Source organism: Colias croceus, chromosome 19, assembly GCF_905220415.1.
Source record: "Colias croceus chromosome 19, ilColCroc2.1".
Classification (NCBI taxonomy): Eukaryota; Metazoa; Arthropoda; class Insecta; order Lepidoptera; family Pieridae; genus Colias; species Colias croceus.
Window position 1 is genome coordinate 5,745,670 of NC_059555.1, and position 21,083 is coordinate 5,766,752.

The 21,083-nt window shown below is 30.4% G+C and overlaps 1 protein-coding gene across 1 annotated transcript; it reads right to left on the bottom strand.

The window, feature by feature from the left end:
- Positions 1-519: 519 nt before the first annotated feature.
- On the bottom strand, positions 520-20,012 carry LOC123700428. Its single transcript, XM_045647638.1, has 12 exons — positions 19,746-20,012; positions 14,196-14,352; positions 11,917-12,034; positions 11,041-11,175; positions 10,539-10,752; positions 9,639-9,791; positions 4,754-4,939; positions 3,550-3,706; positions 2,642-2,759; positions 2,106-2,240; positions 1,104-1,317; positions 520-770 (listed from the first exon to the last, which is right to left on the bottom strand). The coding sequence occupies exons 1-12, from the start codon at positions 19,906-19,908 to the stop codon at positions 616-618; spliced, it is 1,905 nt and encodes a 634-aa protein (XP_045503594.1). The 5' UTR covers positions 19,909-20,012; the 3' UTR covers positions 520-615.
- Between the last annotated feature and the right edge of the window lie 1,071 nt (positions 20,013-21,083).

Consider the following 21,083-nt stretch of genomic DNA (forward strand, 5'->3'; position numbering starts at 1 on the left):
AGTTGAGGTCTATAAATCACGACAGTATATTGCTCAGAGTGTCAAAAAGGATAATGATGAATTTGTATGTCTGTTTGTTGAGATTTCTGCTTTAGGTACATAAAGCAGTTATTTTCTTTTTTAGTAGTTACGTTCTTCAAATATAAAGTAAAGTATAAAAATTTTTATTGAAAAAGTATTATAATGGCTTTTAAATGAAGCTATCTGATTAGTATAGTATACATATAAGTAAGAAATTAATAAAATACCATTGTAATTTATTATATTTTCACAGAAAAGAACCCGCCTACCGCGACGCAGTTCATGGCAATACTTTCAACAATTGCCTGTTTATCAGAAACAGGAGATTTAAAATGCTAAAAATTAATAATATCCTTGTAGATTATGATGTTTTCTAAATAATTGGGATATATAATAAAAAGTTGAGAATGAGCAAAAAAAGCTGATACTACGAGAGTTTTACTCTTTTTTTTTATAACGTCCATGCTGTTAAACCTATTCAAATAAAATATGCTTAACAACAAAACATTGTGTTTTATTTAAAATATACTGTAACACCATAACTTATCTATATTTACGAATAAATTAGATTTTTATTTATTATTTTTTTATATTTCAATCCACAGTTAATAGTCGGAATGTTCCGGGCATGCCAGCATAATCTTCATTGAATTTTTCTTGAGGTCGGAGCCCTTCGTCAGTACACGCTTCGTTCATCTCGCGCATGTATTTCAAATGCTCCTGTGATGATAATTCTTTCACCCAATCCTCTGAAACATTATATTCGTTTATTACATTACTGTGAATGCAACGTTTGCTGGCTGTATTAACGCAACGGGCAATTTTATTTTTTATTTTACCAAGCCGAGACAAGAATATGATATATTATTAAGGTAATTTGATTGAAAATATATTTATACATTGAACAATCATTGAGTAATAGAGAAATGTAGAGTACCTTATAATATTATATAGACTAAAGTAAAGTTGTGAATATATTTTGCAAAATTGTCACTTTCTTTGAGAAAAAATGTTCTAAGATCATACCCAATATATATAATAGTCGTCTTGTGTTTTTAAATAAAGATTATACTTAAAATTACCATGAATTTTCGTAATAGACCGCTCTTTGCCACCAAACTCCACCGGTAGTACATCTTTGCTTATAATATCATGAATTTCCTCATAATTTTTGTGAACGAAGATGCGATTAGCAATCTTCGGTTTTAGCACCTGCTTCACAATGGTCACTAGGGCTTCTACTGCTTTTGAGGGACTTATAAAATGTATGCCTTTTATTTTTAAGCCGTAGCAGTCCTGAAAATTTTAATGAATAAATCATCAATATGTAATCTAGTATCTAATATATATTATATAGGCGAAAGTTTGTATGGATGTATGGATGTATGGATGTTTGTTACTCTTTCACGTAAAAACTACTGAACCGATTGCAATGAAATTTAGCACACATATAGAGCGTAACTTAGATTAACACATAGGATAGTTTTTATCCCGGAAATCCCACGGGAACGGGAACTATGCGGGTTTTCCTTTGCAAACGCGGGCGAAGCCGCGGGCGGAAATCTAGTCATTTATAATTGTTGTATTAAAAATAGTGTATTAAGTAGTTGGTATAACAAGTATGCATTGTATTGTCTTGGATAAAACTAATATATTTTCTTTATTTGCTTTTTGCTTACAACAAACACGTCGGCTTTATAATATTGGTATAGACTAGATATGATAGGATATATCATAACTCAGAGAGTATTATTATAATAAAAGGTAGAGTACTAATATAGTTAAACTAGATTTCCGCCCGCGGCTTCGCCCGCGTTTTCAAAGGAAAACCCGCATAGTTCCCGTTCCCGTGGGATTTCCGGGATAAAACCTATCCTATGTGTTAATCCAAGTTACCCTCTATATGTGTGCTAAATTTCATTGTAATCGGTTCAGTAGTTTTTACGTGAAAGAGTAACAAACATCCATACATCCATACATCCATACTTACAAACTTTCGCCTTTATAATAGTATTAGGATATTCATGATGCATCATAACATGATTCTATCTCTACATACATAATTATAAGTATTAAAATCTTACCGTAGTAATACTTAAAGCTTGTCTCAATTCGATAGGATTCAGCTTTGAAACAAACTTTAACATATCAAACGCAGTCAAATCTTGAACGATACGAAAACTGCTTATGTAATCATGCATTTTGATGTATTCAACGATCTGAAAAAAATATACAATCAACGTTTATATCATACAGTCAAATTGTATAATTTCGAACAATAATTTTCCTTTTATTCAGCGATTTGAAAAAAAATGCGGCAATGTTTTTTATAATTCGATAATAATTTAGTACAATTTTCCTTTTAGATATAATATCTTTTACTATTTGTAACATTGTTTGTAACACCGTATATGAGCAAATATTTCGTTATATTGGAGACCAAGGCAATAGAACCATCTTTCATTCTAAAATCATAATATTATTATAATTTAATATCTCGGAGCATACTCCCCTTTTGGATTTAAGAGGCAAAGTTAAAGACTGCAAATAATCTGTTATTATTAAAATCTCAAAAGCTACCTATTTAATAAATATTTTAATATATAAAAATAATACTTACATAATGAGCATATCTATAAAAGTTTGTATAATGTAACGATTCAGTAAAATTGCCATAGGCTTTAACGATAAACACTCTGTGATGTTCGTCAGTTAATTTTGGGAGAACTGCTATTTTCCTAGAAATAAAAAAGATTTCTTTATTACACTTTATTCCCATTGAGCCCCAAGCGGCCCGATCGGGCCACGACACAATAGATTTTCTATTGTGTCTGTGATTCCGGGGCCTGAGTAATTACCATATTTTATAAGCATTAACGACTTAATTATATATACGTAAAAATGAGATTATGAGGAAAGTACGCTACGCACGTACGAACCTATTTAAAATTTAAGTTTACATTTTTATATGGTTTTTTACAAATTACAAGCAATATATGAAGAACATAGTTAATATGTCGTTACTAAATATTATTTAGAAATAAAAGTTGATTAATAATACATGAGTATTATTATACTAGATTTAAAAGATGATTCATTTTAATATTTTTTATAGCACTATGAAGATTGAAACACAGAACAGACGTCTATTTTTAGACAAGCAGAGAAACGTTCTTAAATCTTACTATCTTAGTATTCCAAACTCTCATTCTAAAGTATTCGAAATGTAGCATTTCAAAATAATAAAAAAAAGACTTGTGGCACTCGGGGACTGCCGCGGTAAAGCAAAATCGGTTCAGCCAATCGAAAAATCAGAGGTAGGTAACAGGTACTAATAAAAATAACGGTACGATAGTGGAAAATATTATAAGTATTATTAGTCCTGGCTTGTCAACTAGCCTATTAGTATTCTAGCTTAGAAACGAAGCTAGTTTTATCTACACGAAGCTAGAAATACTAGCTTGCTATCACAGCTTGAAAAACTAGCCTCGTGTATCCCGGGCATAAGGTTAATGATGTCTTGCTTACATTATATCAAATAGATCCCCAAAGTCTTTGCTTACGTCGTTAACTCCAAAGAAATGTGGCAAAAGAGTTCTCATCGTACACATCTTGTCAATGTGTTTCTTTGCGTCTTCTATAGAGCCCTTTGACGATATCAAATATGATTCCAGATACGCGTCATCTGCGAACAAAGGTACAATATTTATATTAGTGAGACTGCTACTTCGATTTACATATTATAATAATATGTAACTAATGAGCTATGGAGATGTATAAGCTCGGAGTTCCTTTGAGTATTAATTATCTGTTTATTTACATAAGAATTTCCAACAAAGGATACATATTACATTTATTATAGCTTATTATTATTAATTAATTAATTATACATTGTCTACTGCATCTTAAATTACAAGAAAATGTTATGAAATTAAAGTGCCATTAAGTAAATAAACTGAATAAGTATGTAAAGTATGTAGTAAGTAAACACAGCTGTTACATAGATGCATTTCTGGTGCCGCTATAAAAACAAATAATAAAAAAGGTCGATGCGAAACAAAGGTTAAGCAACGATTTAGCACAATTTTTTCAGCAGCTCTTTAACTTTTTTGTACGGAACCTTTAGTGTCGTGAGTCCAACTCGCGTTTGAACGACTTTTTTTGTTTTTTATTTGGAACCTTGTTGAAAGATAGGTGTCATAAAATTTCATGGTGCAATACCTAATTTAAAAATGTATTTTTATTACACGACGGTGGTCCCTTTGCAAACTAATTGCAACCTTTTACAAATCAATTTTATTGCAATTGTATTAAAAGCAATTAGATAAATAATTTTGTATGATGTCATTAGCTTTATTAACCGCAGACTAATTAAAAAATAGACTTTTAGTTTACATATAGGTAAATACAGTATAATTAACCGATTTACACCAAAACTGCTTCAGGGAATATATTTTTTTTCAGTAGAAAACCACATTACTTACATATTCCTTGAGCAACTCTTATCTTTTAATAATTACTTTCTTGTAATAAACAAATACAAGTGAATTTAATATTATACTTTTACAGCATTCAAATGCTTTATAAATAAAAATTTTAAAGGTTAGAAAAAATTCGATCACAATATATGTATAGGCAGAAGACTATAAAATCTAGAGATTTTTTTTATTCTATAAAATCTATAACAATCAAGTGTTCACAGCTTATTTACTAAGAAATAAACAAATACTACCGAAATGTTTCTTCTTAAAATGCGGTTGCATTTTCACCCAATCCCTCAGGATATTGACAGCTTGCTTCACATCTTCTGTATTCATATGAATACTTTTTCGAACCATTTGTATAGTATCCGGGTGTAATTGTAATAATGCATTGTGTCTAAGCATGTTGTGTGACCGCACCGGACGATTTATTAAGACTGAATAAAGCTCTCAGCTCTATATATATATTAAGCCCTGATTATACGTATGCTAAGATTTATTTAAATAGAGATGCGATCTTTGATTATAAATTTGCGTACTAATTAATTGGGTTCTGTATAATTATATTATGTTTGTGTAGCAAATTGGTTCTATTTATCTATACTTATATTTTAAGCTGAGATTATAAAGCTGAAGAGTTTGTTTATTTGTTTGAACGCGCTAATCTCAGGAACTACTGGTCCAATTTGAAAAACCTTTCGGTGTTAGATAGTCCATTTATAAAAAAGGCGATATATCGATAAGGCTATATATCATCACGCTAAGAACAACAGGAGCGGAGCAATGCGGGTAAAACCGCAAGGAACAGCTAGTTGCTTTATATAGTACCTACGTCATTGACAAAAGAAGTAGACAGAAAACAACTTTTACGACGGAAAATATCGTAAAAATTGTATCATGTTTTGTATGAAAAGTCTTCTGACACAATGTAACATCTGCTACTCATACTTACTTAACCAATGTGATGGTTAAGCGTCCTTTCCTCGAAGCGCTTCGACGTTTTTTTGAATCCTCATAACATTGGGTTTGGATTATGCTAGATCAACAAAATTTTCGGTATATATTGTCAATAGCGGACTTATTGAACATATTAAGTTTTAATTACATTAGCTTTTAAACTTCAGATTTTATTTATATCTAAAAAACGCTAATTTCGTCACTGACTCACTGATGATCATCAAAATTCTTAAGGTATTTCCTAATTAGAAATTTTGTATGTAAGCTAGTATTAGCACACAAACAACAAAAAAATTATAAAACTTGTAACTTTCATCCCCCAACCCCTTAAACGGGAAGGGAGTTTGTATGAGACCTGTAATTTTAAATTAAATTTTGATGACGCTAGAGGTCTAATCTAATAATCTGAAACTTGGTTCCCCTAGATATATAATATGTATATATATACTCCTTGTTAAAAAAAAAATTAAACGACATAATATATTGAGACATATACTTCAGATCAGATCATATAAATATGAATGAATAGAAGTGTTGCGAACGTCTCCTGCCTCTTACGTCCACACAGTAGCTAAAAATAAAAAAAAATTGTCCTTGACAAGAGAGTGGGCTATAAAAAAAGGCGTCTCTGATGTGCAAGAAATACACCCCAAATACACTCTCATCTCAGGTAGATGAGATTGTATGTGCAGGGATTGCTAATCCTGAAACCGATCCAGACCGACATTATGTTGTAATCACGAATATGATTCATGGACCGTGTGTCGTGTGGCACCATCAACCGCCAATCAACATGCATGGTTGACAGCGAGTGTTCCAAAAGGTACAGTTTTATCCACGAAAATTCACTGCAGAGACTATCACAGGCAACACGATGATAAAGAATGAAAAGAGTTAATCCGAGTGCATCCCAGGCTGCAAAACGTAGTTTAATTCAATAATTTTTCTCTTGCACGTGTATAAAGTAATTAAGTATCTAATTATTGTTTTTTTTATTCTATTTACCTATGTGTTATTCATCGAAATAAAATATTTCTATTCTTTAAAAAAATCTCATAAAGCATACGAATGCAATGAAAGTTTATATCAAATTTCATTTAAGTTATTATCAAGAAAATTCAAAATTGAATAAATTGTGCATCATGGCGTAATTCCAAATGCCACCCTTACATCTGACTGAAATTCTTAACGGTAAAGAGTTAAAGAAGAAGACATCATTTACCTTTAGTACATGAGGATTAGTACCTACAAGGGAACTGTAATTATTTTATATATAGGTATGTTAATAAAATGCAATAATAATATTATGTCGTTATGCATATTTTATCATTATTGCAGAACAACGCCGTGAGATGTTTTTATATAAATAGATCAATAACTGTTCGACTTGTTGTGAGAATGCAGAAGCAGATTTTGATGTTTTGTCCTATTGTCTTTTTATTGATATTTCTATTTATAAATAATAGCTATAAAAGCATTGAAAATCACAGCTCAAAGGGATTTTTTTTTTATTACGTTTGTACAAATAATTAATACGTTACGTATAACGTTTCTAAAAATTTATACATTATAATACAGATATTATAGAATGCAAATAATGTTTGGGTGTCTGTCACTCTATCACGGAGCAAATTCTGAATTGAGTGTGATATAAATGCATAGGTACCTACAGCTGCAGCGGTATAATCTGAATAATAAAAAAAAAAAAACAATAATTTTCTACGGATAACTATTTGAATAGGTACAATTTTATTTTTATCCCACAAAGAAAATGCACAAGAAGTAACAAAATATGAACACGTTCACGAATTAATTATTCCTGTTAATATTTAGACGCCGCCTATGACGCCGCTTATACGTACGCCTTATAAAACTTTATGATAACATTAGGTATATTATGCAATGTAAATCAAGATTTTTTACATTAATTAAATTATTGTCTTACAAAAACAGGTTTGCATGTTAACAAGTAATAAGTAGGATTTCTATGTTAATGTGACAATTAGATAACAATTACAGCTTATGAAATCCACCAGTTATTTTATATTATTGTATGCTTATAATGCGTTTTATTTTTTTGTTTTAATAGATATTTGTTCAATAATCTTGTTCTTTTCATTCATAATTAACTATCTTCGTTTCGTTCGTTCTTTTCTTATTAAATTTGACAATTTATATTACATGTTAAGGTTATCTACATGTCAAAAGTCCATACAGGATAGCTGATGTAAGCAAATAAATTCGAAAGTTTGTGAGAATGTATGGATAATTAATGTTTGTTACTCTTTCACGCAAATACTACTGAACCGATTACAATGAAATTTGGTATAAGCTTAAGACCCAGAATAAGAAATAGGCTTCTTATCCCGGAAATCCCACCAAAACAATTCAATTCAATCAATTTAAAAAATCCTACGCGATAATACAGGCAAACATTTATCTAAGTGTATTTGCCAATTTAAATTAATTAAACTCGTATAAAAATACATATTTATGGCATATTAAATTATAACCTTGTAAACAACTGAATAAGAATAATATACTCTAAATTGCCACTCTCTAATTAATATCATCGTCGTTTATTTTTAAAATCTGTTCACTATTTAATTGCCGAAAACTATGTTGAACATACATAAAACAATACATACGGACGAACGTAGAAACTATTTACTTCTTATATACATAGTTACAATTTATTTTCGTTCATATCTATCTTTTTTTTTCAAGGAACATGGGAATATATTGATGTTCTTATTGATTGTTCTGGATGAAAGATAGTACATAACGATATTATACATGTTACGAGCAATTAGATAAGTACGGGCAGTAATAATAATGTCCGGTCTGTACTCATAATGCCATACTCACTCGGATTATATGATTAAAATAGTCTGATTAATCACTTTTCCTGGTTATTATGAATAATAGCCATTTTGGGCTGAGCTAAGCTCTATTTTGGGCTGAGTCTTTGTTGCATAGTCGTTGGTTTGGATAAGTGTGTTGGGGTGGGTAGATTTTTGTTTTTTTTAACTACCCGAAAAGCTTTGCGGGGCTCCGTCGCGTCGGTTTAGCCTCGATCTAATTTATCACATTGCCCGGCTACAAGTAGGGAATTATTCATACTGCCCGGTCTAAATGATCGCGTCATGGCAATTCTGTCACGTCATGGAAAAAGGCGACGATTTTGGTTTTCACTTCAATAAAAATAAAATTCTTTAGATTAATAAAATTATTATTCTGAGCGTCTACGAATCAACCACTTAGATGTAAGATCAGCCGCAGACTGCGTTTACTGCTTTTGACAGTCGGTTGTTGGTTTAGATGAGCTTTATCGTGGTTGTTCCCTCGAATTATTGACCGTGAATTAATTACGTACTTGTCCAAAAGAAAATGAGGGTCACTTGTTATTAAGATTTATATTCGGTCTGAAAAAGTTGTTATAAATCACTCATATTAGACTTTCTTGTAAACATAACAAAGTTTACAGTTTAATTTTTAACATGTTTTTAGGTTCTATTTTATTAAGTGTTGTAAGCGCCTAAATATGTTATATTACCTAACAATGATAAAGATTTGAAGAATAAGCAAGAAGAGCATTCGCAAAGATAAAACTATATTTAAATACATTTTTATTTATAAAATGTGTTTAAATATCAATAAAAGTGTAACTACGAGCATATGAAAACTTTACTAAATTATATGCATCCTTTAAAATAAATAAGACAATTGTTTAAGAATAGTATTTATTAATTAAAATCACAAGTATTTACCTATTTTAATATTTCATTTAATTTTATTTGTCTAGGTACAATACATACCTACAATAAAACCCTAATCGATTTATATAAGCTTGGTCTAGGTATATTTTATATGTTATTTATAATAAGCAGATTATACCAAACATTATAGCTTAGTGTTAACAGAGTTTCACTCTGCTAATAAATCAAAGTAAATAACTTATTTCTCCAATTTGAAAGACAAATTAGATCTGATAATATTTTACCATAAAGCCAATTCGTCCTCCCCGTTGTAGTTCTTTTCCCTTAACCTTAAAATTACTCACAGGATTTCTTTTAAATGCTTATAACTTTACAAATCATACAAACCACTATCATATCAATATTATCATTTGCATCTACTTATATTATTATTAACAGAAATTAATTATTAGCGTTTATTAATCTACGCTTAATACTCTAAAAGTTCCCGGCATCCCAGCATATTCTTCATTAAATTTATCCCTGGGACGACAACTCTCATCAGTCAATGCTCTGTTCATCTCTTTTATGTAGTCCATGTTCTCTTTGCCGCCTAAAACTTCGAGCCAATTTTCTGAAATAATGAAGCGTATATGGTCAGTTTCTAGCTACATGATTAAACCCTTTTTTTATAGTGGGGAAATCTTCCAAAGATACCCACGGCCCCCAGGGAAGGAGCCGTGGGTTATGTCGGATTCTTGCCCACTAAAACCCCACTGTGTTCGGTCGAGCCGCTTTAATGATGGGGCCGCGGGTATTGGTTAGAATTCTTCCGCAAACCCCTCGGCACATGATTAAACCCTGGAGGGAATTATTAAATATAATGTCATAGTTTCAGTTATTAGCGATTACCCTTTCATCCTTATAGGATGATGATAGTTCTAGATATAATAATAGTCTTATCTATTTTTTGATTTAAGGTATTGACTTCTGATAAATCGGCAATAACCTATTGAAAAGCATCACTAACTCCGATTGATATTATTACAATGTTACTATAGATCAATGCCCACAATCTAAGAGTAACCAGATACATTAATTTACTCAAATTCTTCTTCGGCATATTAATAATATATGCAGTTACATATTTTGTAAAATTAAATTGTATTACTGACATGATTTAAAAGAGCAACTATGGAGTTTCTTGCCGGTTCTTCTCCGTAGATACTGCTTTCCGAATCGGCCGTGGCGGTAAATGTTAAAAATATGTAATGACGTTTCAAAAGTGCTTCTCGAAGAAGTCTAATTGAATAAATAAATGTTTGAGTTTAAGTTCCTTAACTATGCTGAGAATTATAAGTACAAAGCAAAATGTCAATACCTCTGAGGTCTGAAATAGATGGTTCTGTGCCTCCCAATTCCAGAGGAAGGTACTCCTTTCCGAACAACTTGATAATTTCCTCACAATCATTATGATGATGGAGCCTTTGAACCATCTTCGGTTTCAGTAACTGTTTAAGTATTGCTATGAACGCCTCGATCAGTTTCGACGATGTTATCAAATGAATCGATTTTATGCGCATGCCGTAGCAATCCTGGAAAATATATTATGTCATAATCAGGTTATATATTTTTTGTAATATATAACCTGAATAGTTGAGGAGGTGAATTTAGCAGATGTTCGTACTTATTTCAATATTATTTTTTAAAGCATGGAAAAAATCGATCACTAGGCGGGATTCGAACGCATTAATGTACTTTAAAAAAATCTCATAGTGATAAAGAAATTGAATGCTATAAAACTAAATAATAAATATTTATGTTCAAACTCTCATTATTTAATTGGGGATAAAAATAAATTTATTACATGAAAATCAACTTACAACAATGATCGTCAATGCCTGTTTTAGTTCCATAGGATTCAGGCTAGACAGCATATCTTGTAGGCTTGCCAATCTCATATCCACAATGCATTCATAGTTACCGACATAGTCGTGTGCCTTGAGGTATTCTGCAAACTAAATAGTCAATATTAAGTCAGTTGAACTGTAGAGCCGTGAAAATTGGGAATGAGCAGAAACGACAAAATATTTTTTTTTTGTTACAGTTTATTGTAGATAGGTTAATGTGTTAAATAACAAAGAAACAGTCTGAAACCAGAATTATGTGGATTAGACAATTACTGGGTACCATATCAGTATGCAGTGATCTCTGCAAGGCAACCGCGGAAGGAAGGTAAAAAAGCGTGCGTAAATGAACTTTGAAAACTTTTTAAGGAAGATGTGGACAAGAGAAAATATTTTAATAAAAATAAAACGCTGTGTTTGTCAAGATCTATCTATGCTTCTTTTAAACTGACTAACTCGTTTAATAAGATAAGAAAGATTATTATATATAGTAAGATTAAAAGTGGTATGTATTCAGTTTAGATTATTACTCAAGTATTTTTTAAATGATTATTATCTATAGGTATGTAGTGTATTTAAGTTTAGACGATTAATAATAGTTTCCTAACTTATACGATATGGACACCTTCAAGAAGAAAGCGTATAAATTCTTGAAAGGCCAACAAATCGTTCGCAAAGTGCCCTACAACGCGAACGCTCATGGGCGGCGACGAGCTTCCAAAAAGTAACTCGCTTGCTCTTTTGTTGGTGATAATATATAAAAAAAAGCCTAGTAAGTAGGAGGGCTGTTATTTTTACGAGATAATTATTATGTATTTACGTGATAAATGAAAAATAATTCAAATTACTTACGAAAAATGCATATTTAAAGAATTTCAGGAATGTAGTGGAATCAGGAGGCAATGCACTTATTTGTAATACCATTATCCTGTGGTTCTGTTTGCTCAATTTTGGCATTATCACTAAATGTCTGTAACAAAAATAACTGCTATATTTTATGATATAAATAATTCATTGATAGACGTTATAAGGTATAGGAGATTCGTATAAATTTTCCAAGTATGTACCTATCTTATGTATTGTCGTCACAGCATAATATGACGTCATAGCTGTTAATTTCATCCAATAGATAATAATAATCTATAACTTTTATGTTATTGACGTTCCAAGTGTTACTTGGATCGCATACTAAGAAAAACCACAAGTATTGAAAAACGGAAAAATTGTGTGCGTGTACTAGACAGTGTACACACGTAACAAGTGAAACTTCCTTATGACCTTATTTTTCAAAAAATAATTTACTATATACAATTTTACAGAAATACGTCGAATCACGCGTGGTCTGGTCCCTACCATGGATAAGAAAAAGATGGCGCGTAACGAAAAAATGTTACAATAAATTTTTTCCAACCCCGATAAAGAAGTTTCACTTCAAAAATAAATTTATATTATTATCACAAGCGATAACCACTCGTCTATTTGAAGACGGTGTCAGCTACGCCTTGTAGTTTTGAAGTGAGCTTATTTTTTTTTGTAAAATTCATTCAACTCATTTTAAGTGAAAAATAAGTTTTAAATAAATTAATCTCCTAATCTGAAAATGTTTGTGTATGTTCATAATTCATATACACTATTATATGAATTTATTAATTAAAAATACTTACAGTCGAACTATTTAAATATAAAATCTTAACAAATATAATATATATTATAAGTTAAAATGTTCTTCTTTTTTTTTGGAAGTCTTTTGATAAAAAAAAATGTTGTTCATAAATTGTTTGGAACTAATCCATTATTGAAAGTTCAAGACGTCAAATAATTACAGTTGTAGTATACATACAATTACAAATTACAATGTATATGATTTATTAATGCTAATTACTTATGAATACTTAATTATTTTAATAACTTATAATACTCTGAATATTTATAAGCGACATACGCAACTAACGTAGGTACCTAGTTAATAAGTCGATTTAAAGAATAAAAATTATTAAAACCCCTATTAATAATATCTATCTACTATTAGGTATTTTGTGTTGAAATTTATAAACAGTATTTAACTATTTAGCGTAAAATAGCTGAGCAATTATTTTTTAGGCTGCGTTTCCACCAAAGATGTGCGAGGATGCGTAGCGAGGCATGTTTCTTTAAGCAACCAATAGTATCGCTTCAATTTTCTCCCCTCCTTTCTTTTCTCTGGTGGAAACGGCTTAGCGTTGCTAGATTTTTGAGCATAAAAAACAAGCGAGGGATGTGTGCGAGAAACGTGTGCGGGGAAATATAGTTCTATAAGTTAACAATGGAAGACATTCCACAGTTGCGAACAACACATCCTCGCACCACGCATTTCCACGCACATCACTGGTGGAAACGCAGCCTTATAGTACGCGTGTAAAGCCTCGGACGGAAAGTAGACAGTGTAAATAATAATTATTAGCTATGGTAACATAGTCATATAATCATGTTGTAATGAGAATTCACTACGACTATAATTACCTTAAACATTGCATAATCAAACAATTACCTACCATGACACTACATTGTAACTTGATTAGAATTGTAATGAATCCATAAATATAAGTTTTATAAAAACTAGCTCCATCCTTCTTATAAAGTAGCCTCATAATAAATCTGGACTTGAATAAATAACTGACGACATTCCATTCAATCGTTTAAGTTTAACAGTATCCTTATTATCCACAATCATCATTATCATCATCATCAGCCCATATATTATGTATATTATGTTACATATGGATATAGCTGCCTCCTATGAGGATACAGGCCAAATTAATTATGATCATCGACTATAACTGTAATATTATAGTCGATGGATTCAATCAAAATCTGTGTCATACTATTTCAATACTGCATTATTCCGTAACGCCGTACAAAAATCATGGAGACAAGGGGAAAAATTACCTGTATACTTTCGAATTCTATCTGCACTCGGGTGGACAGCTTACAAGTGACAGCTTAGTGCTGAATCTTATTATTTTATGGTCTTATATCACTCTAGATAAGTCACCTGATGGTTCAAATTACCCATAAATTTTTTAACATGGGCAATATTTATAAAGCATTTGAAGGCTATAAAACTAAAAATATCATATTTTAATTGACTATACCCAGAATCCACAAGGTTAGCGAAGTCCTTCTCCAAGTCAGTAACGCCAAAAAACTGCGGCATCAGAGTCCTCATGGTACACGCTGTGTCGATTTGCTTCTTCGCTCGTTCTACAGAGCCCTTTGACGTCACGATAGTGGTCTCCACAAAATGATCAGCTGGAATGAAAGGAATGCAATTCATTGAATAGATAATTATTTTTTGACAAAAGAATAAACCAACTTTAAATTATCAGAACTAAACAAAATTTAAACAGTAGCACTGGGAGACACCAGCTCTTAAATAAATAAAAAGAAATATCAAAATCCGTTCACCCAATTTAAAGTTAACAAAAAAAAAACTGTCGAATTGAGAACCTCCTATTTTCTTGAAGTTGGTTGACAAAGAAAAATAAATATGCCCAAAACTTCCAATAATAATGGCCATGGGTAAATACAATTACGTTTTCTTTACATTTTTTTTTTGTAATTCATTTGGCAACCTACAAGTAATCATGTTTTTCTCCATTACATTGTATTATTATCTTTGTATGATAATAATAATTATGATATTAACAAAAACAGTTAGGTATGACATGGTATTGTGTTAGTTACATTCAATAGTTATGATAATCCGATTGCAATTTAACGATTATTATAATAATTGTAATCACATTTTTCTGTTTTTTTCCAAGATTGTCTTGGTATTTCATTCCGTAATTATGTCGTCTTTGAAAAAACAACATTGTAAATTGTCCTCCAACTATGTACTGACATGTCATTAGGGTTTTGACCATAATTCTTATTTTCCGTAATAAAAACGTGCTATGATTACTTTTATTATTTTATTATTGTGAAGAGCATGGCAATTTAAATATACTTCCTTTTATGATAAATGTAAAGGAAATAATCAAAAACTTTTTAGAGGTACCTACGGAAAATACCTTGTTTCTACAGAAAAGCGGACGACTAGGTACTACTTCATTCAATTTAAAAACAAATTATTTTTGTCAACAATTTTTAACAACAGATTTTTCATCTAGAGTACTTTTTTTGTTGGTCGGTACGTGCACAATTCCTAATACATCTATGAGTAGGAAACCATATTTTGTAAGGATCATGGCAAGGTTAATAATTATCAGAATCATAATCAATCATAATAAAACCTACAATCTATAAAAAAATTATAATTGTACGATAAAATTTGATATTTCTATTCTTATATTCTCCATTACAAGGATTGTTTCCGGTAATACTAAAATTCCTTTGCGTTTGCGTTGTACACTTAGTGCCCTTACGCACTAGCGGTTAACCGCTAGTGCGTGGGCACTTAAAATCATAGCCCAATTCTCGAAAATTATGAAACAAATTTGAACGTAATTATTCAGTTTGATTTTAATGGTCTAATTTGAAAAAAACTCGTCTCTCATAATCCTTAACAGGATGTATAAATTTTAAGATTGTTCTAGTATAGTTTATAACAGTATGCCAAACTATGTAATGTCCTCTTGGTTAAGGTTAATATTTATTCTTTATTCTAACACTGTCAAGGTGACTAAGATAATATTAAGCAATGTCTAATACTACTTTGGTAATTAAGACAGTTTTTTTGCAACATGAACATTGAACATTTCAAAAATTATAATAATTAAATTATAACAAAGAAACAATAGCACGTTTTCCAAAAAATTAAAAAAACAGAAATTTATGTCTTTTTGTATATTAATTGTCTGTATTATTTTTCTTTATTATAATCGTAAATATTAATTTGAACCTACCAATATTAAACAAATTCCTATTATTTTTAATGACGTGTTTTAAATTTCCACGAAATAGAAGCTAGATATTATAAGATTGACATTTTTCGACAAGGAAAACCCTCGAAGGCCTTACGCATGATTCTTCAAAGCTCGATCTTAATCATTTCTGTTTTAACATAAAACTCACATAAAATCATATACCTATATCGACTTTCAAAAATGACGACAGCTGTTTACGTATAAGTATTTTTTTTTTTTCAAATAATATATCTCAAGTAATTGTTTGGGTTTTGAACCTAAGTTCAAAAATGTTAATGGATGCTTTGGCCTTGAAATGTCAAATATCAAAAAAGGGGGAAAAAAATTGGCTAATACCTCATAGAATGCGTTCACGATGTGGTTCAAGGATTGGCAAATATAATATATTGTATCAGTGATATATTGTCACGTGTATTGTAATGAATTGCGTTTATATAATACTAAAAGCGATTTTCGAGCGCTCTATCTAAACTCAAACTCAAACATTTCCATTTTTGACGCATCAATTTTGACGAGAGCATTTAATCTATAAAGTTAGAGAAATTGATTATTTGTTTAATTGAATGTGCTATTCTCATAAATAGCATAATATATTTTTATACTGTGCTAAGAAATAATATGATAGGAGCAAAGCCATACGTGAATCGCAGGCAAATATAAGTAATGTATATATTTTTTGGAGATTTGGACAGTAGAAGAAAATAGTATTATGCTAATTAACCTCAATCCTAATTATTGAACCAGTCTGAATATAGCCCAAAAAGGATGATAAAAATTTGTAATTTCTGACCGGTTCTTTTATTTTTCGTTTAGATCATAGAACCATCTTTTTAATCAGAGTGTACGAATATGAACTGATTGTCCTTATAAAAATGATGACTCAAATGCTCAAACATGCTTTAAAAGCCTTGATTTATATGGTTCTGTTGCTTATATAGTTTTAATTGACAACTTTGATCTGCGTAATTAAAATATTACAGTCATCGATCTTATTTCAAATTTTAAGCTCATTGCAAGAATTTATAAAATCGTAAAGAAAGCATTCACTTTATGATGGTCTAACATAAAACGTTACGAAATTAATTTTAATTATGAAACAATTTTCGTTAATAATTAAGATTTAGTTGTTGCATTCTTGCATAATACATTTAATTACAACGGATTGGTCTACAAAAATAATTATAGCCTCTGTTATTACCTAGACTCTTCTAGTCGATATTTTATCATTTTGTACATGAAAATACGCTTAGTTTAGCACTCTTTTATTCTATCTGGGTTAAGGTTGCTAATAACTTGTTAGGTTGCAAAATTAAATTAAATTTTATTCGTATAAAATATTATAGCATAATATTTGAAACGAATGTGACTCAAGCATCGGGGAGGTTATCGAAGCAATTGAGAATTTATAAAATACATTCATTATAAGTAACTAGTCGTAAGAGCAATTTATTTATTTCGTTAGGACGATTCCACAATAATTTATGATCACAAATAAGGATGTCTATAGATTTTTCTAGTAAATAATTTTGACCAATTGTTTTAAAGCTTCTGGTAAATAATAATTATTATACTATGAACATCCAGACGTCATAATCTGATATTACGTTAGATGCTTGGATAGATGTTGTTATACATGACCTGAATTTATTCCAGTATGTAAAATAAGATCGTTATTCATTTCCATTGATTTCTTTTTACAAGGTGCTTTGGATTCACACTAATTAATCCAATTATTAAAAAGTTATTCAAAATATTATTAACCTCTTATCTAGTTATTGTAGCTTAGTTAAATTTACGAACTTAATGAACTACTTACTAATCTTTTATTTAAAATTAAAATATTGAACTTTTTAAGCTTGATCTCCAATGATAATTGGTCATAAATCTCATTGTTAATTAACTACTTACTAATCATTTATTTAAAATAAAAATATTGAACTTTTTAAGCTTGATCTCCAATGATAATTGGTCATAAATCTCATTGTTTCTTTTGTTGGAAATAAACAATGATTTTGAACCAACTTGCCTGTAATGGATCTGTAAAAAAATTACAATACGTGTCGTCGTGATCACATCCTGTCCTTGAGAAATAATAGTAGTATTATATCATATTTAAAAGCAAACAATGAAACAGAATGAGTGAATAATTGCCTTAACACCTGTGCTGTGTATAGGGTTCTCTAATAAAATGAGTTATAACCGTAGCCTCAAACAAACACTTATTTATTCAATTATGCCCTTTTCCCATTACGATACTTCTAGAATACGATACTCGAGTAGAATACTAGTTAGATATTTGCTCACTACCCGATGCTCGCATATTATGCGAATGAAAAATGACTAAATTCATCATTATTATGCCTCGTTTTTGTGGATGGACGTTATGTCGAGCGATTCCAGTGACGAAGAAGCTCGACTTCTACTGGAAGCACTTTTGAATCGTCATAACATAGTTTTAACAATTCACCACCGATTCAGAAAGCACATCTATGGAGAAGAACCGGCAATAAACTCCATAGTTGTTCTTTTAAAATCGTGTACCGTAAAATAGTTTTAAGTAATTTAGAAATTTGTATCACACATTGAAGCCTTTCGTCTAGAACCTGTTTTATAATCAAGCCTATATATATGGCATTTGTTTTATTTATTGAGAATTCCTATAATATGGGTGGAAAAGCAAAAGTATCGAAGATATGATATAAATATAGAACATATCATAACACAATTTAACCTACAATATATCTTTCTGTTAAATGATGAGGATTAATTGATAGGTACTGGGCTTTAAATCTATACCAATATTATAAAGCTGAGGTTAGAGTTTGTTTCTTTGAACGCGCTAATCTCGGGAACTACTGGTCCGATTTGAAAAATTCTGTCGGTGTTAAACAGCCCATTTATCGAGGAAGGTTATAGGCTATATATCACGCTACGACTAACAGGAGTGGAGCCACGGGGGTGAAACCGCGCGGAGCATCTAGTCCGAAATATACCTACATATCGCCTAAGAGTTTAAGAAATGTGTTAGAAGAAATTTCAAAAAAGGTATAGACATACGTAAATTTCACATTATTATTTTAGTACCAAAGTGACGAAATCTTAACCACCATTTATTCTGAGCTCATAGTAATTCATCATTTTCTTACAATATCTCCAGAACCCACCAAATCAGATTTTACTAGGTATATCCTAGTGATCGTATGTTTATAGATTAAGTAAATTTGTTTAAACCAAAATTTTAATTTTTAAGGATCAGTAGTTAAATAACTTTTCCAAGTAAATTTTCAAAAATAAACAAGCTTTGAGTACGTATCAATTACGAAGTACGAACCCTTTTAGTGCGTGCTATCAAATGCCCACTTGACAAAGTATTTAGACTAATTACAGTAATTGCTGATTGAATTTTTTTTTTAATTATAGTGACGAGAATTAAATGCTCAATTATTACTAGACTTATTGTAACAATACGAACGTCAATAGTGTCATTAAATCAAGTATTTTTCATGGAGAATAGGCACCTAATTAAATAGTTATGAATTAGTCACTTTTATGAATTACTGTAAAAATGTAATAATTGAACAACATATTTAAATATGAGTGTGTTTTTACTTGCTTTCGACGAAAACATTAAAATTTTTTTGAAGGATAATGTCACCCTAGAATTCATTCAAAATAACCGTCTCAATATAAAAAATAAATTCCCAATTCCTAATTTTGAAATACTTCGGTGTGTACATTTAAATTAAATATTAAAAATTAATTAAAAAAACTCACTAAAATCCTTTTTTCTCAAGTGCGGTTGCTGCTGAATCCATTCCTTTAAAATATTAACGGCCTGTTTCATCTCTCCCGGCTTATCCATATTAATTTCTTTCCTAACAACTTCCAGAGTATCTGGGTTTACTTTTAATATTTTATCCTGCGGTATGAAATCCATTGTAGAAAATAGTACTTATTTATTATATATTATTATTCAGAGCGTCTACGAATCAACCTCTTAGATGTAAGATCAGCCGCAGATTGCGTTTACTGCTTTTGACAGTCGGTTGGTGGCTTAGAATATTATATTAATGAGCTTTAGCATGGCTACTCTCTTGTATTATTGACCGTGAATAATTATGTACACTCATGACAAAAAATATAAATAAGAAACTAGGGGCCAAAGCAACACGTACTGTCACTTTTAAATCAAATTTGATATCGTTATCTAGAGATTATAATAATTATTAAAACCCTCAAATAGTTGACAAACGAATATTAACATTTTAAAAATATTTTTTTAATCTGTTTATTTTGTGCCAGTTTTCGAATTTCAAACTTATTTGTTTATAATCTAAGGAGATCTTATTGTGTACATAAAAAGGAATATACATAATAAAAAGTGTTACATAATTATGTATAAGAAATATTTATGTGCTTATGATATTATGGTGACTTATAAATAATAAATATTATTACTATTACAGACCAAATAATTATACTCTACCAAAATAATCGTTCGTGAAATAATTAAGATTTAATTTTTTTAGATTTTAATTAAAAAATTAAAATAAAATGGGAATATTTTTTTGAAAGAAAGAAATATTTTTTGATCGTATGGGGAAATTGTTTGAGCCAAAATCATTTTTTACTGCGTGTAACTCAGAAACTTTACGGAAAAAATGATTTAGGTACAACTTGTAGATAATTTTATGGCCTTTCAACTTTTCCTTGAAAGTTTTTCTCTAACATGTACTGTTTTTGAGATTTAAGGGAAAAATGAAAAAAAAATGGACCTTTTCCCCCCTCCCCCCACTCCGGGGCTCCTCCTAGTATTCCGGGGTTTTAGTATGTTTATTACCTAGGGACTCTTGACATGTTTCCGAAGAAACATCTAACGTTACTAACTCACGCACTCTGGACCCCCCTTGGAGGGACTCATTCAATGGACTATTTGCAGTATTTAATTTCCAAATATAATGTGTCAGTTTTTTTGATGGAGTCCTACTTAGGCTCATAGATTTTGAAAAAAAAATATGGATAAAGACTTACAATTAATGCTTATTTTTGTTACTTACTTTCAAATGTTGTGAAATACCTCCGTATTAGGTGCTTTTACCTTAATCTTTGCTC